The sequence below is a fragment of the Sus scrofa genome, chromosome X, assembly GCF_000003025.6.
Source record: "Sus scrofa isolate TJ Tabasco breed Duroc chromosome X, Sscrofa11.1, whole genome shotgun sequence".
Classification (NCBI taxonomy): domain Eukaryota; kingdom Metazoa; phylum Chordata; class Mammalia; order Artiodactyla; family Suidae; genus Sus; species Sus scrofa.
In genome coordinates, this window is record NC_010461.5 from 19,945,869 (window position 1) to 19,973,642 (window position 27,774).

Here is a 27,774-nt window from a genome sequence, read left to right on the forward strand (position 1 = left end):
CTTATGAACTAGCTCAAACAGCTTGCCTCCATAGCGTGAGGGAAGGAAGAAAGACTCTATTGTGAGAATCAGAAAAAAAAAGAAAATCCAATCACTAATTTGGTCTACATAAGGGAGCTTAGAGTTTTCTGTGGCCCTCAAAAAATACTTTTTGCTTAAGGAAGACAAAAACTTTTTTAATGTCTCATGACCCGGAAATATATAATATAAATAGTCATTTTATTTATGTCTTTTTCTCTAAAGCAGAGGGGAAGATGGCACTACGTAAATAAAATCATCTCAACATGCTCTTTCAGGGGATCCTCAAGATTCTGACACATTCAGCAATTCGCTGAGACGATGCACAGGACTCAGCATACAATTATCTTATGTGTGTTTATCACAGCAAAGGGTACATGTCAAGTCCAGCAAGTGAAAAAGACAAGGGCAGAGTCTGGAGAAATGCATGCACGAGCTTCAGAGGCTCTCTTCCTCTCAGCCTGGAAAGGATACATGAGCAGCAGAAAAACCGCAGCAACACATGTGCAATGCTTCTGACTTAAGGAAGCCCATTATAGAGACTCAGCACCCAAGGTTTGTTTGTTTGTTTGTTTGTTTGTTTTGCTTTTTAGGGCCGTACTTGCAGCATATGGAAGTTCCCTGGCTAGGTGTCAAATCGGAGCTACAGCTGCCAGCCTACACCACAGCCACAGCAACATGGGATCCAAGCCACGTCTGCGAATTACACCACAGTTCATGGCAATGCCAGATCCTTGACCCACTGAGCAAGGCCAAGGATCAAACCTGCATCCTCATGGATACTAGTCGGATTTGTTTCTGCTGCGTTGCAACGGGAACTCTAGCACCCAAGGTTTTTATTGGGGGCTGGTCACACAGGCAGCTCCTGCCCATGAACTACCAAAATTCATGGTCCCCAGAAGGAAATCAGGTTATTGTCTTAAATCACATCGTTTGCAAAATCTATGTGACCTGACAGAGCAGAGCCTGGTGCTCTAGCTTTTATTAGCCTGGAGAACTTTTGAGAAGCTGAGTTTCCTAAGGGCCAACCTTGCAAGCAGGCCTTTCTCAAGAAGGCAATCTTGGGCCTGCTATGTTAACTCTCTTCTGCATAGAGGCCATGGAACTCATTCAAGCTCTAACTTGAAATTTACTTAAGGAAACATTCAAATTTGGTATCTAGTAATATTCTGATTTTGTCATCATTTTAGTGACATGAAGTTTATTCAGTCTATGACTTAAAAATAAGTATATTACAAACAGTAGATATCATATGGTACATGTTTAAGCTAAGAGATTTTTATTTTTATTTTTATTTTTCTGCTTTTTAGGGCTGCAGGTACAGCACATGGAAGTTCCTAGGCTAGAGAACTTCCCACAGCCATAGCAATGCGGGATCCAAGCACCATCTGTGACCTATACCACAGCTGGCAGCAATGCCGGCTCCTTTAAACCACTAAGCGAGGCAAGGGATCAAACCCTCATCCTCATGGATACTAGTCAGGTTGGTAACCACCGAGCCACAGTGGGAACTCCCTAAGCTAAGAGATTTTTAAAGGACAGTAGCATACCTTACGATGCAAACAGGTAGTAATTTTTTAAAATTTATTAATTTTTTTTACATCCATACCTGCGGCATATGGAAGATCCTGGGTTAGTCGAACTGCAGCTATAGCTGCAGGCCTATGCCACAGCCATGGCAACACAAGATACAAGCCACATCTGTGACCCATGCCAAAGCTTGAGGCAATGCTGGATCCTTAATCCACTGAGTGAGGCCAGGGATTGAACCCATATCCTCACGGAGACTATGTCAGATTTTTAACCTGCTGAGCCACAATGGGAACTCACAGATACTAATTTTAAATTGAACACATCTATTCATTAAAGCACAACCTGCAGGATCCCAACTGGTGTTACTCCTATCCAGATGTTTAAGTTCCTATTTATACTGAAAGTAATAAGACATTAAATCTTGTCTATATGCAATGACATTAAGGAATGAGCTAGAAGAGTACATCAAAGGTGCCTCAAAAAAGCTAACTCCTGCTGGACCTGCTGGGGAAGGTGTTCCAAGGGGAAACAGTGATCACACAAAGAGAGCACAAGTTAGGTCCTAACGGAGTAAAAGTAAAATCATCCATCCAATGTTTTCTGTTTTACCAGGCCTGTTTCCTCTGATTACTATTCTTCCTTCTCTAAAAATCTTAGTGTATACACACAAAAAAGGTAAAACCACTGCCTAGGTACATTATATTCAGGTTTTAGACAAATATCCTTGGGTGCTTCTTTGAACAAGACCAATATACAGAATCAATATCTATTAGATAGTTAATCTCTATGTTATGATGCCGCCCTATAATTATTCTGATTGTTTTGTGTACTAGTTTTGTCTTTGCATATGAATTGTAAACTGTATTTCTCCTCCCTGCCTACCATAACAAAATATCTAGACCATGCACTCAACGACTGCTTAATAAATCTAAGAGGGAAAAGTTATAGGGCTTGAAGGCCTTTACAGAGTACCTAACACATCACCTCTGTTTTTAGATTTGGTAGTCAGAAACATTTGAGTATACACTCTCAGATTGGTGGCAGTGAAACAAATCCAATACCTATGGATATCTTCAAAGGCTTGATTGAAACAAGAGTTCACTGAACATACATTTTGCAATGTACACATCAATGCATTAGGTCAGCACCGAGGAAACACTAAAAAGGAAGATACTTGCCCTGGCCTCAGGGAGATTATAGTTTTACTAGAGATCAGGTGTGAACTAACAAGGGTAGAATATACATGAAGCCATAAGAAATCTGGAAAGTGATCCAGGAGTTCAGAGAAAAAAAGGTTTTTATATCTGGAAATTCACTTCTTGAGAACTGAAGGGTGATGGTGAATTCAATTTAACAAGTTAAAAAGGGTTTGCAAGGGTGCAAGGTTTTCTTAAAACTCACCTCCTGCCTAGAAACAAGTAATAAGAAGAGAAGGTGTGCCAAGGGGAAAAGAGCAATCACACAAAGAAATCTATTAGTCATGAGTTAAGCATCTTTAGCTCAATGGGACCACAAATAGCCAGTAACACATAGTGAGGAGTAGAAAACAGTGCCATGTTTGCTTGACAGGATAGAGGGGAGGTACAGAGACACGTTCTCCTCCCCACCCTCACCAACAGGAAGCAAGTGAGGCGCATAAAGTGGGGAAGGCCCTGAGAGCAGCATGGTCACTTCCAGTTCTGAAAAGCCTCAGCAAGGCCAACAATAAACTGAGCAGTTTCTGCTTTTCTTCACGGAAACAACACGACTTCCTATTGCAGAGAACATGCCTCCAAATGCATCACAGCCTCCCTTTTGAGCAGTGCTGCAATGGAGCGTTGCATTCCTGACAAAGAACTCAGAAAATCAATCAGATATATGACCCACAAAATGCCACAAAGACACACGATAACCATCTCAAACTTTAAAAAATGGCGAGAAATGTATCATATTGCATTCATTACAGGAAGGGCCATACTGGACACATGGAACCAAAGTTTACAAAGTCAATATGAGACTTTTGGTATTATCTTCCTTGCTTTTTGTAGAATTTGTTTTTAAACACTTTGGTTCTTTCTATTTTTATCAATGTGATATGAGACTGACTTACAGACTGACTTTGCCAGTGCTGAGTCTGAATACCACTTCACAGTGAGGAGGGTGGGCAGGGAGAAGAGTCATTTCCTTCACTTTTCTTTTGCTTTCAAGTGTCACATCTAAAGTCCAACAGCTAAGCTCTCATTTCAAGAGGCAAACGGTTCCACCAAGTCTACTGCAAAAATAGTCCTATTATCTCCCTCTCCCCAGCCTTTCCTTGTGTGTTTATTCCATTTTAACAATCCCTTTCTTCTTGTCTTCCTAGGTTTTAGGAGAAAGTAATGTATGTATTAAGACTATCATTACCAGGAGGCCATTTTCTCATAATTTAGAAGAGATAGGGAAGATAAATTAGATGGTGGATATTTAAAAGCTGATCCTTTCCCTGTAGGGAACAAAACCATTTAAAATCACTCCTCAAACACTCCAGTTTGAGGTCACTAACAAAATCCCAGGATTGTGTCTTCTAAGCATTTAAAGGACTCACTGTGACTTCACTTCTGAGTGTGGGCATTGGTCTTTGAATACTATATTTTCCTCCATCTTTGCCTATTGCTTGTGCTCCCACATGCCTTGTACACTCCCAAGACAGGCTGGCACTGAAGGGAATCTTCCAGATGCACCTGAAAGGAGAGCTTACAGACTGACTTTGCCAATGCTGAGTCTGAACATCACTTCACAGTGAGGAGGGTGGGCAGGGAGAAGAGTCATTTCCTTCACTTTTCTTTTGGTTTCAAGAGTCACACCTAAAGTTCCAACAGCTAAGCTCTAGAACTATGAAGATAAAGGCCCTTAAATGTGAAACACAGATGACTCACTCAGCAATGTAAGTGAACAAAATGTGAAATAGTGGAACGTTTGTTCATGAAAACAAACTTTTCTCCCACTGAGAAATTTTCTTGGCTATCATTTCATAAACCTAAATAAGCCTGAACTTTGGCCATGGCTGGAGTTTGACCTACTTGTACCTTTAGAACTATGCGCTGGCTAATTATTGACTTGAAATCTAAACCTCCCAGAAGGGAACAAGACATCAGACAGGAGGTGTACAAGCTGAAAACCAAAACCTCAAGCAAGCTTCTTTCAACCAGTGGTGAACAAAACCACAGACGCAAATATTTACTTTTAATTAAAACTGAGCCTCCGATGAGGGTTTAGTCCCACAAATACACTGCTGGTCCCTCTGACACTGGTTTTTGTATTAACTTGGGTGAGTACAATGAATTAAAATGAAAACTTACACTCATGGTAAATTCCTCAGCTTACTTAAATAAGCATGAATGCTGCTGGTCACAAAGAAAAATGTTCCTCTAAATACCCAGCTTTTCCCAAAAGATACGTGCAAAGTGGGTTCATCAAGATAGGACAATGAGGAAAACAATCTCTCTTTTTTTGCTGAACTCAAGCATTCTGAATTTTATCTTTAAACTAATGAAATCATTAATACTCATTAGATGGCCTAATTTTAACTGTCATAGATTTGTTATTTAACCACAAGCAAGTTGCATTTTATATCTCTATATGTGAACACAGGGATTTTACCTTTATTTTGAATTTTCTTTGGGCCACTTGGGTATAATACTGTTGATCCTTTAGGGAAGTGCTTTGCATTACATGGGCCACTAGTGGGCGGGGATCCAGCACTGCACTTAGGACAAAAGCTGCTAACCGAGCAACCCAGCCAGGCACCTGCTACTCCACTGCTCAGGTGGGTGGTCCCTCAGGTGGCCTTGATTCTTCTAGCTACTAATTATTGTGACTATGTCCCAAGGTGTAACACAGGTGATAAGACTGATGAAGGCATTCTTTTAAGTCCCTTTTTGTTCCCATTGAAACAAGGTCTTTTAAATCTTGATTTTTGATTCTTGGGACACATTACCACAGAACAGAACATGCCACATTTGTCTTTTCGGAGGAGCTTAAATCACTCTGTATGGTAGAGAATGTTCCCTCTAAAGCCCTGAAGTTGTTCAAATAGAACTATCCTGATTAAGTTTGAGATAAACTGGATTGAGAGTCACTGTCTTATTGTAAGAAAAAGCGGTCATAAGAAACAGAATAAAAGGTGTAAATTTAAACAGAGTATTATCTCAGGATAGAGAAAAACAGAGTACAAAATACATGGAGGTCAGGAAATAATCCAAGGAAGGAAAGATATAAAATAGCACTTTGAAAAGTATAAAGAGCTAGGGAAATGCAAGATATTATAATATGCAAATTTTATATTCTCTACAGTTCAAAGTTCATGGAAGGCATGCAAAAAGTATTAAATACCAAAAAAACCCAAACAAACAAACAAACAAAAAAAGGCAGCACGGGATACAACCAACCATGAAAGGAAAAGATCACAGTATAAAAGCAACTGAGTTCCCTTGTTACCATAAATATGGCCAGAAACTACTAGGCACTGGCTCCATGAGATGCACTCCCATCTTCCCCTTCTTGCAGGGGGGTTAAGAGGCATTGAGACAATGTTTCAATATGATGAAACTGTTAAAAACAGAAATAATACCTTTCCAGTTGGGAGGTACTGAAACACCTTTTGACTGATGACCTCCAGAGCACACTGTGGTGGGGGCCATTCATTCTTTCATCTTCTCTCGATCAAGCAATCTCCAGAACGAGGAGACTTGTGGATTCTCTACCTTCTGGAGGTAATATAGGAAGCCAAGCGAATGGGAAAAGGCTGAAATAATAACAGTATATTTATAATGAGATATTATAATTTAGGCACAGCTTTAATATATTTGGAGGGTTGATATGGTAACACAAAATTATTTCCATATAAAAGGAAATAAAAGATTTCTGGGTCCCTAGGCAGATTATTTTAGGGACAAATATGCTTCAGCTCATTAATTCAGTAGCAAGGCTGGCACTATTCCTGTCATCTTGGCTCTATCAAGTGTTTTTAACATTAACATGTGCATGTTCCATCTGTGTATTACTGTCTTATCAATTGCTATCAGTTCTGGAAGGTAGGTCAACAATTTAGGAATTAAATTGATGCCGCAAGAATACAAGGATGATTTGTAATTTTTAAGTCTGACTGAAATTTGGAAATTCTCAATTCTCTTTCATATATTGTTCCCCCTCCATCCTTCCTGGCTGGCTGACAAGTCAAGAGACTCCTGCTATTCTCACTAGCACTGGAAAGATGGAGTTCAATGAGGACACAGGCGAACACAAGGCCTACATACAGAGAACCTACACACACAACCACATACCATTCCTCCACTGGCAGAGGCAGAAACTACTTCATTTGTTACACATTCCCTGCTGGCATTCAAAAACCAGAAGATTAGAGAAGCTGGGAGGCACTGGCATACAACAAGGGTCACGGTCACTGTTTTCTTTTGTGTGTCTTCTAATCAGGGTCAGGTAAACTTACTTACAATTTTGTTCATTGTGCTGGTCATCGAGGTGTTGTCTCTCAGCTCCAGAGCCACTCTTCTCAACTCAACCTCTGGAGATTGCCAGCTGATACGGCCCTAAGAAGACCGAATGGTTTTCTTTAACAGACACACACCATGCACATACCGCATACACACGTACATGTACACTCAGACACACACACCATACACACACACAGACACCAGATACACCTCAACTGTCACTTGATAAATAATATCAGAAAATAAAGAGCAGTATGACTTTCTTTTTTAACTTAGAATTTTAATTATATACATAAATAGCAACATGAGAACAAGGAGTTCTAAGGCTTATACATTATCTCTAGGTGAAAGAATTTCAGATTAGTCCTCTTGTAGTATGGCATCACCCAAGATAACAAAAAAGGCCTAGTATACTTTTTCCTGAAGAAGAATGCCAATTTACTACATTCAGTAATGACTTCTCTGCCATTTTCCTGTAGAAATACTGGTTTACCGTATGGAGTTTCCAATGTTTACCTATAACTGAAAGATAAAGAAACATAAATAAACAGTGTCCCCAAAATAAAAACAGCTCTAAAATTTTGCATTTTGAAAATTCTTTTAAGTTTAAATAGAGAAACCGCCTCAAATATTTTTATTACCATTACATGACCATGAGGATCACAATGAGCCAGAGAAAACTATAATTATTCCCATTTTATAAACGGGTACTCTAAAAACCAGAAAGGTTGTGTGTTGACATCAACATTACATGCAGATTCTCAACTGGCTATGTATGTCATCAATAATTAAACAGATGGATGAATAGATTAAAAATAAGTGCCTAAATGGCACACCACATCTCTCTCCTTCTGAAAACCAAACAACTACATTTCCATCCATGTGCTGGAGGAGAGCATGATTATATCATTGCTAGTCTGACGCATAGCCTTCCTCACATCACCCTATCATTCTTTTCTGGAATGAAACACACATCAATACAAAGACATGACGAAGACAAACCGATTCTGTTCCAGATTGCTTTTTTCCTAATTTGTAATGAATCTACTTAGCAATTAGAGGTTTATAAATATTTTAGAGGCCAGTGACTACTCACTTGATATTTTAATGTAAAACTAAAAACTCTTAAACTTGTAAACCACTAGCTTACCTTTTCTATCTCAGTTTCTTAATCTGTTTTGAGCTTCTCTAAAAATTCAACAGATCTACTGCATTGTTAAAAAAAAAAACCTACAAACTGCAAACAGTCTATATTAATAAGGATTCAACAGATCATGGTAGTACATACTAGGAAATTATTAGGAAACTACAGGTGGAAAGAATACCGAGAGAGAAAGATGTACATGACATATTAAGTGAAAAAAAAAAGCCAAGAAGCGAATTCACTCATTCATTCAACACAGCTAAACATAGCACTGGCTACAAAGTGTTCTTATCAAAAAATCTGATTAAGCCTTTAGATCCAACTATCAGTTTAAGGGAAATACAAAGAGAGGAGCCAAGAGATAAACAGAATGACACTAAATGGATGCACTCAGTCACAGCCAGAACATGGAAAATTCTAAAGGACAAATAAACTGTTTTTCGACAAACAGATGGTAAGTGAAAAATGAGGAAGGAGGAACTATTACAGTTTAAAATGGACTTAAGAGACTCATAAATCAAATGCAGTGGGCAGATCTTGGTTGGATCCTGACTCAAACAAACAACTGTAAAAAGTTATTAATGAGACAATCAGGGAAATCTGCATACTGTCTGCATATTAGATGATATTATAGAATTAGTGTTAATTTCTTTAAGTGTGATAATAAAATTATAATATGGGCCTTCACAGAGCTCTCAGTATACTTGCAAAACAGTATAAGAAATATGACCTCATTTTGTCAAAAACCCAAAAGCCTGTATGGATGCATGTGTGCATGTGTGTATATGTGTGTTATACATAGAGAAAAAAGTCTGGAGTGATATACTAAACTATTTTTTTGTTGTTGTTGTTTTGCCTTTTCTAGGGCTGCTCCCTCGGCATATGGAGGTTCCCAGGCTAAGGGTCTAATCTGAGCTGTTGCCGCCGGCCTGCGCCAGAGCCACAGCAACGCGGGATCCGAGCTGCGTCTGCGATCTACACCACAGCTCATGCCAACGCCAGACCCTTAACCCACGGAGGAAGCCCAGGGATTGAACCCGCAACCTCATGGTTCCTAGTCGGAGTCGTTAACCACTGAGCCACGACGGGAACTCCAATATACTAAACTATTAACAGCAACTACCTCTGGGAAAGGAATGGAGGATGAGCGAAGCTTTAAAAATATCTAAAAAAATTTGTGACAAATATGCATTAATTTTATAATTTAAAACTACATCTCTAATACAGAATTTTAAAAAAATGAATGAAATCAAGGTGGTGAACACAGTACAATGAACTCTGGCCCTGAATATTTTTGAAAAATGAAGTGGATATTTACATAGTTTCCCTTTATTTTGTGGCTCATTGCCCTGGTAGAGAAATAGAACCATTTTCAGTATAAAGTCTTTGAAGGACATGTGTGGCTTCCTGCTTGTTTACCCTCTAGTTGCCCTTTTTTTTGTTTGTTTGTTTGTTTTGGGTTTTTTTTTTTTTTTTTTTTTTTTTGGTCTTTTAGGGTTTAACGAACCCTAGTTGGGTTTGTTACTGCTGAGCCACGACGGGAAGTCCCTCTAGTTGCCCTTTTAATAGCACATATGATACACACCTAGTCTCTCTCTCCAGAGGTGCCAATTCTGGGGTGGGGGCCTAAGCCTCTGGCTTTTTAACAAACTCCTCAGCTTAACCTGCATAAGAAAATTTGAGAAATGCTAACTTGGGGTTACTGTATGAAGGGCTGTGATATGACAAAGGATCTGGATTTATTTTCTGTGACCCCTCTAAGGCAAGAACAGGACCATGTGTAGGAGTTATAAGGAAACATATTTTTGCTCAGTATAAGAAACAGCTTCCTGTGCACATTTCATTGACCTGCCTTCTCTTGTATATGTGAGCACTGTTATTTCTTATGTGCTATACAAATAATTAAAGGTTCACTAGCAGTATAACTATATAGTAATGCTGCCAGTCCCCTTCAGACAAATTTAAAAAAAAAATTCAGAATTAGAATTATGTGAAGGGAGTTCCTGTTGTGGTTCAGTGGAAACAAATTTAACTAGTAACCATGAGGATGTGGGTTCGATCCCTGGCATTGCTCAGTGGGTTAAGGAACTGGCGTTGCTGTGAACTGTGATGTAGGTCGCAGAACCAGCTCAGATCCTGAGTTGCTGTGGCTGTAGTGTAGGCCGGCAGCTACAGCTCCCATTTGACCCCTAGCCTGGGAACCTCCATATGCTGTGGGTGTGGCCCTAAAAACACACAAACACACAAAAAGAATTATGTGGAAAAGGGAAATTCAAGCACAATTACTGTTTTTTTTTAATAAGGTAAAAATATCTAGTCCCTTAAATGAAGAAACTAGACAGAAGGGAGAAATAAGCATTAATAAAGATAGCGATGAAATGGTTTGGGAAGTTCCCGTCGTGGCTCAGTGGTTAACGAATCTGACTAGTTACCATGAGGTTGCAGGTTCGATTCCTGGCCTTGCTCAGTGGGTTAAGGATCCAGCGTTGCCGTGAGCTGTGGTGTAAGTTGCAGATGCAGCTCGGATCCCGCGTTGCTGTGGCTGTGGTGTAGGCCGGTGGCTATAGCTCCAATTCGACCCCTAGCCTGGGAACCTCCATATGCCGCAGGAGTGGCCGAAGAAATGGTAAAAAAAAAAAAAAAAATGGTTTTGGTGAACTTAAAAAATTAATCAGATGGAAACCAACGATCAGATTTGTTCAATTCGTCTATCTATCAGTGTTCTTCTGCTTGTAGAATTGCTTAAATAAAATGCCATTCTACATACCATTCTGTATGTGCCTGTGCATCTACTTTAGAAAACATTTTTTAAATTAAAAAAAAAGAGAAAGAAACAGCTTCCTAAAAATTAGAACTGCTCAAAGATGGCTGCCCTGTGGGATGCTTTTCCTATCAGCGGAGGCCAAAAGGTGGGAACACACAGAGCTACAGAGGATTTATGCTACAGGTTGGGGGTTGCGTCAGATGATCCTTTACAAATTCTAAAACTCTATTACCTCTCTGGGTCTCCAAAAATATGGAGACAGGTTGAGGAAGAAAAACCCAGAGCTTTTATTTTTTTATTTTTTAGTCTTTTTAGGGCTGCGCCTGTGGCATATGTACATTCCTAGTCTAGAGGTTGAATCAGAGCTGCAGCTGCCAGCCTACATCACAGCCACAGCAATGCTGGATCCAAGCTTCATCTGTGACCTACACCACAGTTCATGGCAACACCAGATCTTAACCCACTGAACAGGGCAAAGGACTGAACCCACATGGCATAGGCCAGTAGCTGTAGCTCTGATTTGACTCCTAGCCCAGGAACTTCCAGATGTCACACCTGTGGCTCTAAAAAAACAAAACAGGAGTTCTTGTCATGGTGCAGCGGAAACTAATCTGACTAGGAACCATAAGGTTTCGGGTTCAATCCCTGGCCTCACTCAGTGGGTTAAGGATCCAGGGTTGCCATGAGCTGTGGTGTAGGTTGCAGACGCAGCTTAGATCTGGCGTTGCTGTGGCTGTCTGTGGTGTAGGCTGGCAGCTGTAGCTCCGATTAGACCCCTAGCCTGGGAACCTCCATATGCTGAGCGTGGTTGCAGCCCTAAAAAGACAAAAAGACAAAAAAAAAAATTACACCTATGAATTCCCTATCTCACTTACTTTAGATATATAATCTTGAGCTTTTCTGCAACACTCATGCATTCAGCAAATGTTTATTGAATGATTACTAGATGAACACAAGTGTGCTTACTATAGTGAAAGAGTTAAAAAAAAATAAGCCTAGAAAATAATGGCAGGAGTTCCCGCTGTGGCACAATGGGATGGGTGGCAACTCTGGAGCACTGGGACACGGGTTCGGTCTTCGTCCCAGATGGTGGGTTAATGATCTGGCGTTGTTGCAGCTATGGCATAGGTTACAACTGCAGCTTGGGTCTGATCCTTGGCCCGGGAACTCCATATGCTGCGGGGTGGCCAAAATCAAAGTATGGCATTTTTCAAATGTTTGAACTAGGTTTGTAGACAAATCTCAACTTTGAGCTCTAGCTTGTCTAAAAAATCCAGGTACTTCTCAGGAACACACAATTAATAAGTTATGGCACTTAAGCCCACAAATTAAAGATGGAATGAAATATCATCTTGACCCTTATGTTTCCACATGAAGTTGAAATGGCTGTAATTAATTAAATTAAAGACAAGTCATTTCTGTTGGTGCTAATAATGCTAAAAATGAAGAGTTCGCTTGTTCTTTACCTGATTTAAACGGGCAGAGCGTGGAGTATTCTACTTATTTCCAGGTGGATTCTTCACATTTCCTGGCTGGTAAAACAAAAAGTAAGAATTTTCTTTTAAATAATGATTTTTATTTTTTTTCATTATAGCTGGTTTACAGTATTTGGTCAATTTTCTACTGTACAGCATGGTGACCCATTTACACATGCATGTATAGATTCTTTTTTCTCCCATTATCATGCTCCATAATCAGTGACGATATATAGTTCCTAGTGCTCTACAGCAGGATCTCACTGCTTATCCATTCCAAAGGCAATGGTCTGCATCTATTAACCCCAACTTTCCAATCCATCCTGCCCCCTCCCCCTTCCCCTTGGCAACCATGTGTCTATTCTCCAAGTCCATGATCTTCTATAAAAAGAATATTAATGCAGTTGAGAAGAAACAGTGAAACTTCTAAAGAAATAGTTTACCATCTCCAACTGCACATCTTCAGTATTTGGCTGAATTTTATTTAATTTGATGCAAAGTGACCCATATCTCTACAAACTGAAGGAATTACTAGGGCTCCCTGAGGGCCCTGCCATAGAAAGTGACTCAGGCACAGAGTCACAGAGAGCAGGAAATAAAGCTCCATTAAACCTCACTACGGATATTCAGCCAACAGTTGATTCTATAAAAAATCCAATCAATAGTGAAAAGATTTCTACTTTTACTACTTCATGCCACTGCCATTGTTACAGAAGGTTTTACACCTATGGCAATGCTTCCTGCAGGTATGTAGCTAAATATATCATCCACCATAGGGGCCAATCACAAAACATGTTTACTCTGAAAGAGTTTATAACCGGCCAACACCCATTCTACCTGGCCGCCATCTGGGAACATATAATTAGGTCATGTCATCCATGAGAAGTGATGTAGGAAAGATTCTAGTGGGAAAGGCTCATGTGCTAAATGTTTAAGGCCTTACTTTCTTTCTATGTTTTTAAGACTTTAATTCTGAAAACGTTACTAAGACCTGATGCACGTCAAGGTTCTGACAAACACTAGGCCTCAGATGGGTGGGCAATGGGGCTGTGATTCTGTTGTCTAGACTTGGTGCAGGTTCTCCTGGTGACCTTCTAGCAGAGTTGTTCCTGAGTGAAGGGGGGGGAATGTGAGAAAGCAGGAACACATGCCCAACCCTGCAATTTCAGAGCATGGTTTCCAGGCAATGTCAGGCTTACTGGAATGGTTGAAAACTCCTCTTTAAGCACTGTGATCATACATCCTGGCTTCCCAAATTATAGATATCGGTATATACCCACTCTCCCAGCCTAATAGTGCCTCCTTTCACTTGCAAGAGTATCCTCATATGGGTGATAAATTATATGGTCACCCTATCTACAGACCACATCCACTTGACAACAGAGTTCTGGGGAACAAGGCCATACCTACTGCTTGGGAGATCATCACACAACACCCAGGTCTACTTGCTGCTCTGAACAGAGCTCCATGGGATTCAGTGTCTGTAGGCCTTACTCTATTCCTCCAGAGCCACTTTTACTCACTCACTCACTCACACACCGCCCCCACACACAAAGCCCCAGAAGCCTTCTTGCTGTTGCTCTTCCAACTTGCTGAGCTCTTCCCTGAGATAAAACCTTTGCAAAATAAATCTCTTGACTTACCCTGGTCAATTCCAATTTTTGTCTAGCTAAATGCTGTTCATCTTTTAGACCAAGGCTTCTCCCTGTCTGTCCTTCAATTTAGATGAGAACCTTTTATTTACATTCACAGCACCCATGCATTTCCTGATTTGTTTAATTCTTACATTCATGTTTGAATCCTTCACTAATATATGTTTCATGAGGGTACAATATCCCTAGGACCTCTTAGTACACAGCATCCAAACAATTGTTGAATAAACAAATGGAATGAGGTATGAGAGATATAAATATTTAAAAGGAAATTGGGGTACGTGTTAATGAAGAACAAGAAGAGATTAAAAAAAGCTTATGAAGGTAAATGAGATAATCACGTCCAACAATTAGGTCAGTCATAAAAACCATGTAGTTCCCTACCTACCTATTTGTTTTTTTAATTGTTGTTGGCTTTTTTAACTCCATGAATTTCATTATATTTATACTTGTACAACCCAATTTTACAACATTTTCATCCCAAACCCCTAGCCCATCCCTCCCCCCACCCCCAACTGTTTGCTTTGGTAACCATAAGTTTTTCAAAGTCTGTGAGTCAGTTTCTGTTCTTCAAAGTTCATCGTATCCTTTTTTTAGATTCCACATATAAGTGTCTAACTTCACTCAGCATGATAATTTCTAGGTCCATTCATGTTGCTGCAAATGCCATTATTTCTTTCCTTTTTATGGCTGAGTGATATTCCATTGTGTATATGTACCACATCTTCTTGATCTACTCCTCTGTTGATGGACATTTAGGTTGCTTCCATGTCTTGGCCACTGTATATAGTGCTGCAATGAACGCTGGGCCACATGTATCTTTTCAAGTCATGGTTTTCTCTGTATAGATGCCCGGGAGTGGGATTGCAGGATCAAACAGTAATTCTATTTTTATTTTTTTGAGGAATCTCCATATTGTTTTCCATAGTGGTTGCACCAATTTACATTCCCACCAACAGTGTGAGACGGTTCTTTTCTCCACACCCTCTCCAGCATTTACTGTTCGCAGACTTTTTGATGATGGCCATTCTGGCTAGTGTAAAGCAGTGCCTCATAGTAGTTTTGATTTCCATTTCTAGAATAATTAGTGATGTTGAACATCTTTTCATGCTTTTTTTTTGGCCATCTGCATGTCTTTTTTGGAGAATTGTCTGTTTATATCTTCTGCCCATTTTTTCATGGGGTTGTTTTTTTGGTATAGAGCTGGAGGAGGTGTTTATAAATTTTGGAGATTAATCCCTTGTCAATTGATTCATTTGCAAATATTTTCTCCCATTCTGGAGGCCGTCTTTTTGTTTTGTGTAGGGTTTCCTTTGCTGTGCAAAAACTTTTAAGTTTAATTAGGTCCCATTTGTTTATTTTTGTTTTCACTGTCATTACTCTAGGAGGTGGATCTGAGAAGATATTGCTGTGGTTTATGTCAGAGAGTGTTCAGCCTATGTTTTCCTCTAGGAGTTTTATAGTATCTGGTCTTATATTTAGGTCTTTAATCCACTTTGGGTTTATTTTTGTGTATAGTGTTAGGGAGTATTCTAATTTTATTCTTTTACATGTAGCTGTCCAGTTTTCCCAGCATCACTTATTGAAGAGACTGTCTTCTCCATGGTATATTCTTGCCTCCTTTGTCATAGATTAATTGACTGCAGGTGCATGGGTTTAATTCTGGGCTTTCTATCCTGTTCCACTGATCTCTATTTCTGTCTTTGTGCCAGTACCATACTGTTTGGGTGACTGTAGCTTTGTAGTAGTCTGTCAGGGAGCCTGATTCCTCCAGCTCGATTTTTGTCAGGATGGCTTTGGCCATTCTGGGTCTTTTGTGCTTTCAAACAAACTTTAAAATATTTTGCGCTAGTTCTGTGAAAAATGTCCTTGGTAATTTGACAGGGATTGCACTGAATCTGTAGATTGCCTTGGGTAGTACAGTCATTTTGACAATATTGATTCTTCCAATCCAAGACCATGGTATGTCTTTCCATCTATTTGTGTCATCTTTGATTTCTTTTACATCAGTGTCTTGTAGTTTTCAGAGTACAGGTCTTTTGTCTCTTTAGATAGGTTTATTCCTAGGTATTTTATTCTTTTTGATGTGATGGTAAATGGGGTTATTTCTCTAATTTCTCTTTCTGCTCTTTCATTGTTAGTATATAAAAATGCCATTGATTTCTGTGTATTAATTTTGTATGCTGAAACTTTAGCAAATGCATTGATGAGCTCTAACAGTTTTCCGGTAGCATCTTTAGGATTTTCTAGGTATAGTATCATGTCATCTGCAAACAGTGGTAGTTTTACTTCTTCCTTTTCAATCTGGATATCTTTTATTTCTTTTTCTTTTCTGATTTCTGTGGCTAGGGTTTCCAAAACTATGTTGACTAGTAGTGGCAAGACCAGACATCCTTGTCTTATTCCTGATCTTAGTGAGAAGTCTTCCAGCTTTTCACCATTGGGAATGATGTTAACTGTGAGTTTGTCATATATGACCTTTACTATGTTGAGGCAGGTTCCCTCTGTGCCCACTTTCTGGAGGGTTTTTATCAGAAATGGGTGTTGGATTTTGTCAAAAGCTTTTTCTGCATCTACTGAGAGGATCATATGGTTTTTATTCTTCAGTTTGTTAGTGGTGTATGACACTGACTGATTTGCAGATATTGAAAAATCCTTGCATCCTTGTGATAAATCCCTTTTGATATATTGCTGGATTCAATTTGCTAGTATTGTGTTGAAGATTTTTGCATCTATGTTCGTTAGTGATATTGGCCTATAATTTTCTTTTTTGTGGTATCTTAGTCTGGTTTTGGTATCAGAGTGATGGTGGTCTCAAAGAATGAGTTTGGGAGTGTTCCTTCCTCTGCAATTTTTGGAAATAGTTTCAGGATACGTTTTAACTCTTCTCTAAATTCTTGATAGAATTCACCTGTGAGGCCATCTGGTCCTGGACTTTTGTTTTCTGGAAGGTTTTTTTTTTTTTTGTTTTGTTTTTTGTTTTGTCTTTTCAGGGCCACACCCACGGCATATGGAGGTTCCCAGGCTAGGGGTTGAATCAGAGCTGTAGCTGCCAGCCTACGCCAGAGCCACAGCAATGCCAAATTCGAGCCACGTTTGCAACCTACACCACAGCTCACAGCAATGCCGGTTCCTTAACCCCCTGTGTGAGGCCAGGGATCAAACCTGCAACCTCATGGTTCCAAGTCAGATTTGTTTCTGCTGTGCCACAATGAGAACTCCTCCTGGAAGTTTTTTAATCATGGTTTCAACTTCAGTACTTGTGAAGGGCCTGTTCATCTTTTCTAATTCTCTTGGTTTAGTCTTGGACAACTGTACTTTTCTAAGAATTTGTCCATTTCTTCTAGGTTGTCTGCTTTATTGGCATATAGTTGCTTGTAGTAGTCTCTAATGATCCTTTGTATGTCTGTGATGTCTGTTGTAACTTCTTTTTCATTTCTAATTTTATTGAGTCCTCTTTCTTTTTTTCTTGATGAGTCTGCTAAGGGTTTATCAATTTTGTTGATCTTTTTCAAAGAACCAGCTTTTAGTTCCGTTGATCTTTTCTATGGTTTTCTTTGTTTCTATTTCATTGATTTCTGCTCTAATCTTTATGATTTCTTTCATTCTGCTAACTTTGGGTTTTGTCTGTTCTTTCTCCAGTTGCTTTAGGTATAAAGTTAGATTGTTTATTTGACCTTTTTCTTATTTCCTGAGGTAGGCTTGTATTGCTATAAACCTCCTCCTTAGAACTGCTTTTGCCATAGGTTTTGGATTGTTCTATCTTTGTTGTAATTTGTTTCTAGGTATTTTTTAATTTCCTCTTTGATTTCTTCAATGATCCTTTGGTTGTTTAGTAGCATGTTGTTTAGTCTACAGGTGTTGGTGTTTTTTTTTGCAGTTTTTTTTCTTGTTGATTTCTAGTCATACAGCATTCTGGTTGAAAAAGATGCTTGATATGATTTCAATTTTCTTAAGTTTACCAAGGCTTGATTTGTGGCCCACAATGTGATCAATCCTAGAAAGTTCCATGTGCACTTGAGAAGAATGTGTATTCTGCTGCTTTTAGATAGAATGTTCTATAAATATCTATTAAGTCCATCTGGTCTAATGCATCATTTAAGGCCTGTGTTTCCTTGTTGATTTTCTGTCTGGATGATCTGTCCATTGCTGTAAGTGGGTTGTTGAAGTCCTCCACTATTATTATGTTATTGTTAGTTTCTCCTTTTAAGGTTGCTAGCAGTTGCCTTATATATTGAGGTGATCCTATGTTTGGTGCATATATATTTACAATTGTATCTTCTTCTTGGATTGATCCTTTGGTCATTATGTAATGTCCTTCTTTGTCTCTTATAATATTCTTTATTTTAAGGCCTATTTTGTCTGATATGAGTATTGTTACTCCAGCTTTCTTTTGATTACCATTTGCATGGAATATTTTCTTCCATTCTCTCACTTTTAATTTGTATGTGTCCCTAGAACTGAAGTGGGTCTCCTGAAGACAGCATATATATGAGTCTTGTTTTTGTATCCATTCAGCCAGTCTATGTCTTTTGGTTGGGGCATTTAGTCCATTTACATTTAAGGTAATTATTGATATGTATGTTCTTAATGCCATTTTTATTAATTGTTTTGGATTTGCTTCTGTTGGTCTTTTTTCTTCCCTTCTTCGCTTGTTCTCTTCTCTTGTGGTTTGATGGCTATCTTTGGTGTTGTGTTTGGACTGCTTTTTCTTTTCTTCTTTTTTTTTTTTTTTTTTTTTTTGGTCTTTTTTAGGGCCGTACCCATGGCATATGGAGGTCCCCAGGCTAGGGGTCTAATTGGAGCTGTAGCTGCCGGCCTACACCACAGTCACAGCAATGCCAGATCTGAGCCACGTCTGTGACCTACACCACAGCTCAAGGCAATGCCAGATCCTTGACCCGCTGAGCGAGGCCAGGGATCGAACCTGCAACCTCATGGTTCCCAGTTGGATTCGTTTCTGCTACACCATGATGGGAACTCCTGGCTTGCTTTTTCTTATTTGTGTGTGTTATCTATTGTAGATATTTGGTTTGCAGTTACCATGAAGTTCTGATATAGAGGAGTCTATATATAAACAAGATTGTTTAAAGTTGTTGGTCTCTTTAACTGTAAGTGCAGCTCCATTATCCTGTATTTGTACCCTACTCTTCTCATGATTTCTGGTTTTGGAAGCATATTTGTGTGTGGATGATTTCATACCTTTGCCTTTATTGGTGAGCCTTGTCATTTGCAATAGTTTTCATTTGCAGTTGTGGCCTTTTCTTTTCCACCTAGAAAAGTTCCATTAGTATTTGGTGTAAAGCTGGTTTAATGGTGCTGAATTCTCTTAGCTTTTGCTTGTCTGCAAAGCTTTTGATTTCTCCTTCAAACATGAATGACAGCTTTGCTGGGTAGAGTAATCTTGGTTGGAGGTTTTTTCTTTTCATCACTTTGAGTACATAGTGTCACTCCTTTCTGGCCTGCAGAGTTTCTGCTGAAAAAAAAAATCAGCCAATAACCTTATCAGGGTTCCCTTGTATGTTATTTGTTTCTTTTCCCTAGCTGCTTTCACTATTTTCTCTTTGTCTTTAATTTTGGTCAGTTTGATGAATACGTGTCTTGGGGTATTCCTCCTTGGGTTTATTTTTTATGGTTTGAGTGATTCCTTTCCTATGTTAGGGAAGTCTTTCAGCTATTATCTCTTCAAATGTTCTCTCTGGCACTTTCTCTCTTCCACTTCTGGCACCCTATAATACAGATGTGGTGCATTTAACACTGTCCCAGAGTTCTCTTAGACTGTCTTCATTTCTTTTCAATCTTATTTCACTTTTATGTCCCACATCAATGATTTCCACTAGCCTGTCTTCCACCTCTCTTACTCATTCTTCTGCCTCCTGTATTCTGCTGTTGGTTCCTTCTAGTGAATATTTTATTTCAGTTACTGTATTTTGCATCTCTGCTTGTTTAATCCATAAATATTCTATTTCTTTGCTCAATGTTTCTTACAATTTATCAATCTTTGCCTCCAGTTTATTTCCAAGATCTTGAATCACCTTTACTATCATTAGTCTAAAGTGTTTTTCATGGAGGTTAGTAATCTCCAGATCACTTAGCTGTTTTTCTGGGTTTTTTCTTGTTCCCTTATCTGAGTCATAATTCTCTGCCTTTTCATTTTGTATAGATTTTTGGTGTGGTCTCCTTTTTGCAGACAATAGGGTTGTGGCCTCTCTTGCTTCTGATGTCTGCTTCCCTTTGCTAAATATATTTTAGATCTGAATTACCTTAACATAATGCTTGTCAAGTACTTCTAGTGATTTTCTTGTGTATTCTACTACCTATATTTGCCAGCATCTCAATCTTAAAAATATAAGCTTCTAAATTCACAAGGTTGTTAATCTTTTGGACATTAAGAAAATGAGCACATAAAAACATTCTTCTGATTGAAGAAAACAACTCTGTTGCTAGGAAATTTTTCTTTTTTGATTAAATATCACTTATAGTATAACAAAATAGGATAGTCAAATATCTCACTAAATATTGAGCTCATCCACCCTATTACAAATCAGATCTCTCTTGGCAGAAACCATCATGATTTCAGCAAGACAACATTCTGACTTCAAAAGACAGTTCGTGGAGTTCCCGTCGTGGCGCAGTGGTTAACGAATCCGACTAGGAACCATGAGGTTGCGGGTTCGGTCCCTGCCCTTGCTCAGTGGGTTAACGATCCGGTGTTGCCGTGAGCTGTGGTGTAGGTTGCAGACGTGGCTCGGATCCTGTGTTGCTGTGCCTCTGGCGTAGGCCGGTGGCTACAGCTCCGATTCGACCCCTAGCCTGGGAACCTCCATATGCCGCGGGAGCGGCCCAAGAAATAGCAACAACAACAACAACAACAACAAAAAAAGACAAAAAGACAAAAGACAAAAAAAAAAAAAAAAGACAGTTCGTGATTTTGCACGAGCCAGAAGTCATTTTTTTTTGTATGTTCATAGAGTTTCACTTAAAATATTTTACAGCAAAATATTTGCGACCAGTCTCCTCATGATCTAATTTTAATATGCATTGGGTTTCACTGCGTTTTTTTTTGAGGGGGGCCACACCCACAGAATATGGAAGTTCCTGATCCAGGAACTGAATCCCATCCACAGCTGTGACCTACACCACTGCTTCGGCAATGCCAGATCCTTAACCTACTGCACTGGACCAGGGACTGAACCCATGCAACCAGAGACAATGCCAGCTCTTAACCACTGAGCCACAGGAAAACTCCTCACTGGGTTTTTTTTTAAAGTGATCAATACATTTTATTTAACCCAACATATTTAAAATACTATTATTTCAACATGTAATCAATATAAAAACAATCAACATTAAGATTATGAGATAGCTTACAATCTTTTTATTTGTACCATGTGTTCTATATTTGGTGTGAATTTGCACTTATAGCACACCTCAGTTCAGAGTAGCTACACTACACAAACTCAAGAGCTAGTGCCTGCCATTGGACTGAAAAGGCCTAGAGGAATAAGCTAAACAGTACTGCACTATGAAGGTTAGTTTCATCTGACAAATTAGCTAAGCTACAGTAGAAAATGTATTTTCTTACCATGTCTACAAACATGAATGATAATTTCTACTAGTAAAATTGAAACATTTGTTTTTTTATTTTAATCAGAATAGAGTTGATTTACAGTGTTGTGTCAATTTCTGCTGTGGAAATATTTGTTTTAGCAACCAGAGTCAAGCTCGCAGCAAGTGCTCAATAAACAATACTTACCCCATGTTTTTTGATGAGGAAATACAAGGTAAGAATAAATGACCAGTTAAAGATCCCAATGAAATTCCAGTTCACTGGATGTGGTCAACAGAATAACAGCCCCTCCAAAGATGCAGCCTAATCCTGGAACTTGTGACTGTGCTACCTTACATGGCAAAGGAGAATTACAGTAGCACTGGAATGAAGTTTGCTAATCAGCTGATCTTACCATAGGGAGATTATCTTGGATTATCTGGGTGGATTCCTTTAGTCTAAGAAGGAAGCAGAGGACAGAAGACAAGGTCAAAGAAATGGGCAGTGAAAAGGATCTTCAGTGGCTGGCTTTGAAGATGGAGGAAGAGGGCTGGGAGGCAAGGAATGTTGCAGCATCTAGAAGCTGGGAACAGTCCTTGGTGGATAGCCAGCAAAACAGACCTTGGTCCTGTAACTACCAAGAAATGTAATTCTGCCAACAACCTGAATAAGCAGGAAGTAGATTCTCCCCCTAGAACCTCCAGAAAGGAATGCAGCCCTGCTGACACTTGATTTAGCACCAGACTCCTGACCTACAGAGTCCAAGATAATAAATTTGTGTTACTTTCAGCCAGTAAATTTGTGGTTGTTTGTTATGGCAGCAATAGGAAACTAAAAGACTGATAAGAGGACTTTTGACTAGTGAGTATAATACGCCCTATGGCTCCATTTTCCATTGGGAGGTATTACCCTCTCCTGTACAGAAGTCACATGACATCTACCATTGCTATCATGTGCTAAAGTTTACATTTTCTGTGCTTCTCACATGGATAAACTTAGTCCTTTAAACAACCCCATGAGGTACTACCCTCATTTTCCAGAGCACCACAGCGATTTCCCAAGGTTTCAAGGCTTGTAAAAGGTGGGGTGGGCTGGGAGTAGGGGGAGAGCCTGGTGTGTCCACTCGAGTCCACTCTCTTGGCCACCAGGCCACACTGCATTTTGCCTTGTCCACCTTTTCTAATACTGAAAGTGTATGCCATTCAAAAAAGGAGCTTTTTTCCCAGAATTCCTTGCTTTTTTTTTTTTTGCTAAGTAATGATTTAAGAAAAAAACAAAAAAGAAAAATCATTGCCTAGTACCTTCATTTCTTCAAATTTTAAACAGCAAAAACTGAAAGGACAGAAATTCAGAACAAATTTTGCTTTATGGAAAAGCCACCACATTGTCCTTTTAATTTTATTGTGGTAAGAACATGCAACATGAGATCTGACCTTCTGACAAAATTTTAAGAATACAGTACAGTGTTGTTAATTGTAGGCATTATATTGTACAGCAGATCTCCAGAATGTATTCATCTTGCGTAACTGAAACTTTGCACCCACTGAACAACTCCCCATTTCCCCCTCCCCCCAGACCCTGGCAATCACCATTCTACTACTATCTGCTTCTATAAATTTGACTATTTTAGATACATCAGGTAAGTGGAATCATAAAGTATTTATCCTTCTGTGACTGCCTTATTTCAAAGATAATCATTTTTAAATCATATAACTTACTCACAGCTAAACTTGAGTGTATTTGGAAAGCTGAGGAATTTCAAATGGAGGAAGAGAAAGCAGGACACATTTAGTCAGGATGATGGCTGTTGCTTCCCTTTTTTTTCTCTGCTGAGCCAGCAAAGAAGTGAATACAACTACTGAAAGATCAGCTTTAGAAGTTCTGCTCAGTTTTCATGTTAGTAATGGGTTTACATTTATTTTATGTATTTTACTGCCCTTCAAAGCATTAAGAGTTTTCTTTTTAGTTACTGTTGTCCTTTAACAGTCATTCTGCAATTCTTTGATAGTAACTTGTTATATATATATATTTTAAACCTAATAAAAACTAAACATGACATTTACTGAGATACACTGCTGTGTCTGGCTAATTTAGAAGAGAAAGACGTACTCCAAGAGCCATCTGCGACTCCGGGGCCTGACGCCCACAACTGACTTTGTGCTGAGACTATCTGAAAGGGTTTCAGATTAGCAATGGATAATCAATAAACAGTTTCATGGGAGTTCCCTGGTGGCCTTGGGGTCAGGACTCAGCACTTTCATCAGTGCAGCCTGGGTTCTGTCCCTGGTCTGGGAACTGAGATGCCTCATCAATTTGCTGCATACTGTGGGAAAAATAAATAGATACAAGCTTAAAATAAATAAATAGATTCATGCTTTTATTAAGTTCCTAGAGTCAAAGAGTGAAAACCATAATGGAAAAGATCAGTAAATTAACTACATTAAGAACCTGTGATCATCAAAAGACAAGAAAAGTGAAAAGACAAGCCTCAAACTGGGAGAAGACATCTGCAAACATGTGACCAAAAATATTAGTATCTAGGAAAAAATAAAGATCCCATATAAATCATTAAGAAAGGAACTAACAACCCCACACCCAAAAAAATGGTCAAAAGACAATGAACAGGCTTTTCAAGAAGAAACCAATAAACGTGATAAGATGCTCAACCTCACTAGTAATCAAAGAAACATACATTAAAACAACAATGAGAAATTCTGAGACCATTTTGACATACCAGACAGTGAGGAAACTATTGTAGACTACTTGCATCATATCAAAGGAAGCAGAGCCAACTCTACTAGCCAAAATGAGACAATCTGAACTCAACAAGGATAGGAATGACAAAGCATTCAAACCCAAATATGTTTAAATCTACAAAATTAATAAGGATTTTTTTCCTGTTTTTTTTTTCTTTATTGTCCCATCCATGGCATATAGAGTTCCTGGGCCAGGGATCAGATCTGAGTCATAGTTTTGACCTACGCCACAGCTGTGGCAATGCCAGATCCTTTAACCCACTGCCCCAGGTCAGGGATCGAACTTGCTTCCTGTCACTACAGAGATGCTGCTGATCCAGTTGCGCCATGGCAAGAATTCCCATGATTCTTAAAGAAAAACCCAACTAATCAGTGACCTTCTGAGGATAAGAATTATTTTGAAAACCATATTAAATAAGAGGAAAAAACAGCATTTATCCTATCTTTCCTATAAAGAGTAACTACCATAGTACATGAGGGGAAGTAGTTCCGTATTAAAGTGTTATAGTTAATATGTGAAAATGAAATGACAGAAGCAGAATATCAACATTTTCCAACTCACAGTGCATCAGTGGGTCTAGGCATTGAGCCTCAACAGCCAGTAACACCAAAATGGTGAAGTGAAGCAAAAACTTAGGTGCCAACACAGACCTATAGCCTTGCAAAGGGGATCAAACACAAACGTGATCAAGCAGCCTCTGGATCCAGCAGCCAATGTGCAGGAAATGTAGAGAGGAGAGGAACATGTTCAACTCCACTGTAAATGCTGAATCAGCATGCCCAAACGCCAGGTTCTTTTAACAGATACAGTGTAAGGAAAATAAGAGAAAAGAAGTGGAATCTGTAGATTAAAAGTGACTTAAAAGGGAAAAAAGACATAAAAGGAATAGCAAATCAGAAATAAGAATGGCCAAGACTAAAGTGACAAGGATAAATACTTAGGTAATAAAGCTAAGGGAGTTCCTTACTATTATAAAAGTCAGGCTAGTATGCAGTTTTGGATGGAGAGAGAGGACTGTGACTGGGATGAGCTACATGGAAGGGCTTCTGGGGAAGCTGGCAAAATTTTGAGGGTTTTTTTTGTCCTAGATGAAGTTACAATGTTGTGTGCCTTATAATAACTCACTCAGCTATAAAAAAGTTAAAAATTGTTGGAGGAAAGCACATTATTGGGGCAAGTAGGAAAATTTGACTATGGACTATAAATATTAGGTAATGCTTATATAAACAATAAAATGTCAACTTTCCTGAATATGATATGATATGGTAGGTTATTATATTAATAAATGTTCATATTCTTTGGAAATACATGCTCAATTAGATATGGGTAGAAAGCACATCTACAACTAATCTCAAATGTTCAGAAAAATAAAATACACATTATGTGTGAGTACATGAGTATGTATAAAAAGGCAGACAAAGCAAATGTAGCAAAATATTAATTGGTGAATCTAAGTGAAGGGTATGCTCATTACATTATTCTTGTAACTATTCTACAGTTTATAAAATTTTTCAAGCTACAAATTGGGGAACAAAGTAAAGCCAACACACACACACCTAACAGTGAAAAACTTTTAAAACCACCAGACTGGCAAAAAAGGAAAACTTGGAGCTCCTACTGTGGCTCAGCAGGTTAAGAAACTGACATAGTGTCTGTGAGGATGCAGGTTCGATCCGTGGCCTCACTCAGTGGGTTAAGGATCCAGCATTGCTGCAGGTTTTGTCGTAAGTTGCAGATGTGGCTCGGATCCAATGCTGCTGTGGCTGTGGTGTAGGCCTGCAGCTGTAGCTCTGACTCGACCCCTAGCCTAGGAACTTCCATATGCTGCAGATGTGGCCATACAAAAAAAAAAAAAAAAAAAAGAAAGAAAGAAAAAGAAAACTTGTAATTATCTAGTAAAATTGACTTGTAGAACCTATGAACTAGGCATCCTGGCCTAGAAAAACCCTTAATAAACCATAATACATATATAAAAATATGTTCACAGCTGTGTATGCAACACGAATATACTGAAAACCACCCAACTAGCCATCAACGTGGGTATTTTCCCACAAAGAAATACTCCATAGCAGCGAAAATTAATAAACTACAGCCATACACAGCCCATAAACATATTCAGGGAATAAAACAACCTGTAAAATAATGCATATAGTACGACTCCAACTAGATAAACTATATATTTATCTATATGTACGTTTGATACAGTTATTCATGTTATAAAGGCAAAAACCAGGCAGATCCAACCAGTGTTTTAGAATAAGTATGTATGTGGTTAAACTATAGGTTTAAAGAAAAACAAGGGAATGAAAAGCACAAAATTCTGGATAGTGGTTCTCCCTGGGGAGACAGAGGGGCCCATGGAGAACTTGGAAGACAGTAGAAATTTCCTGTTTTTAAAGACGAATGGTTGGTTGGTATACACGTGGTCATTATATTGTTGTATTTTAAACAATGTGTGTGTGTACACAGTTATTATCTTTATATACGTTATATTTATATCATATATACGTTATATTTATATACGTTATATATCTTTATATACGTTATATACGTTATCTTTATATACGTTATATTTATATCATATATATGCTCCTTTATCTCAAAAAGGAAAAAAAGGGAGTTCCCGTCGTGGCGCAGTGGTTAACGAATCCGACTAGGAACCATGAGATTGCTGCGGGTTCAGTCCCTGCCCTTGCTCAGTGGGTTAACGATCCAGCATTGCCATGAGCTGTGATGTAGGTCACAGACGTGGCTCGGATGCCGCGTTGCTGTGGCTCTGGCGTAGGCCTGCGGCTACAGCTCTGATTCGACCCCTAGCCTGGGAACCTCCATATGCCGCGGGAGCGGCCCAAGAAATGGCAAAAAGACCAAAAAAAAAAAAAAAAAGGAAAAAAAGATCTAGACCCACTACAATGACAGTGTTTCTAGACAAACCTATTTTGCTTTATAGTTCTGATAAAAAAAAATCATTTTAGCTGAAGCAGATAAATTCCTCTTCACTGACCAAGGACAGAACTGAAGGACCACCTCATTCAAACCTCAGTACAAACATTTAGAATTAATTCCTAAAAGGGAAAGGGATATGGCATAGCAAAAGATGCCATAGACTTACTTGGGGTTTCTGAGAGTAATATAGATCCCTGGGAAATAATATAATTGCGAACTGAACTATCATTTATACTACTTAAAATTTTAGGGCCTCATTTTAAACACAATGTCCACAAATTTCTTTGACTACTTACAACCAATTTGTTACATTATTATAGTACAAACAATTATGAATGAGATTGCACTTAACTGATACCAGAATTAAAACCTAACTTGAAAACCACTATGGAAAACAGTATGGAGGTTCCTTAGAAAACTAAATATAGAACTACCATATGATCTAGCAATCCCACTCCTAAGCATATA

The 27,774-nt window shown here is 38.8% G+C and overlaps 1 protein-coding gene across 1 annotated transcript in view; it reads right to left on the reverse strand.

Annotated features, from left to right (window-relative positions):
* APOO (apolipoprotein O) overlaps positions 7,279–27,774 on the reverse strand; it is a 64,638-nt gene continuing 44,142 nt past the window's right edge. Inside the window, exons 8-9 of the mRNA XM_005674464.3 lie at positions 12,394–12,459; positions 7,279–7,541 (exon numbers count right to left, since the gene is read on the reverse strand). Coding sequence (XP_005674521.2) covers positions 12,424–12,459 — 36 coding nt within the window. The 3' untranslated portion in view covers positions 7,279–7,541; positions 12,394–12,423. The remainder of the gene's footprint in view (positions 7,542–12,393; positions 12,460–27,774) is intronic.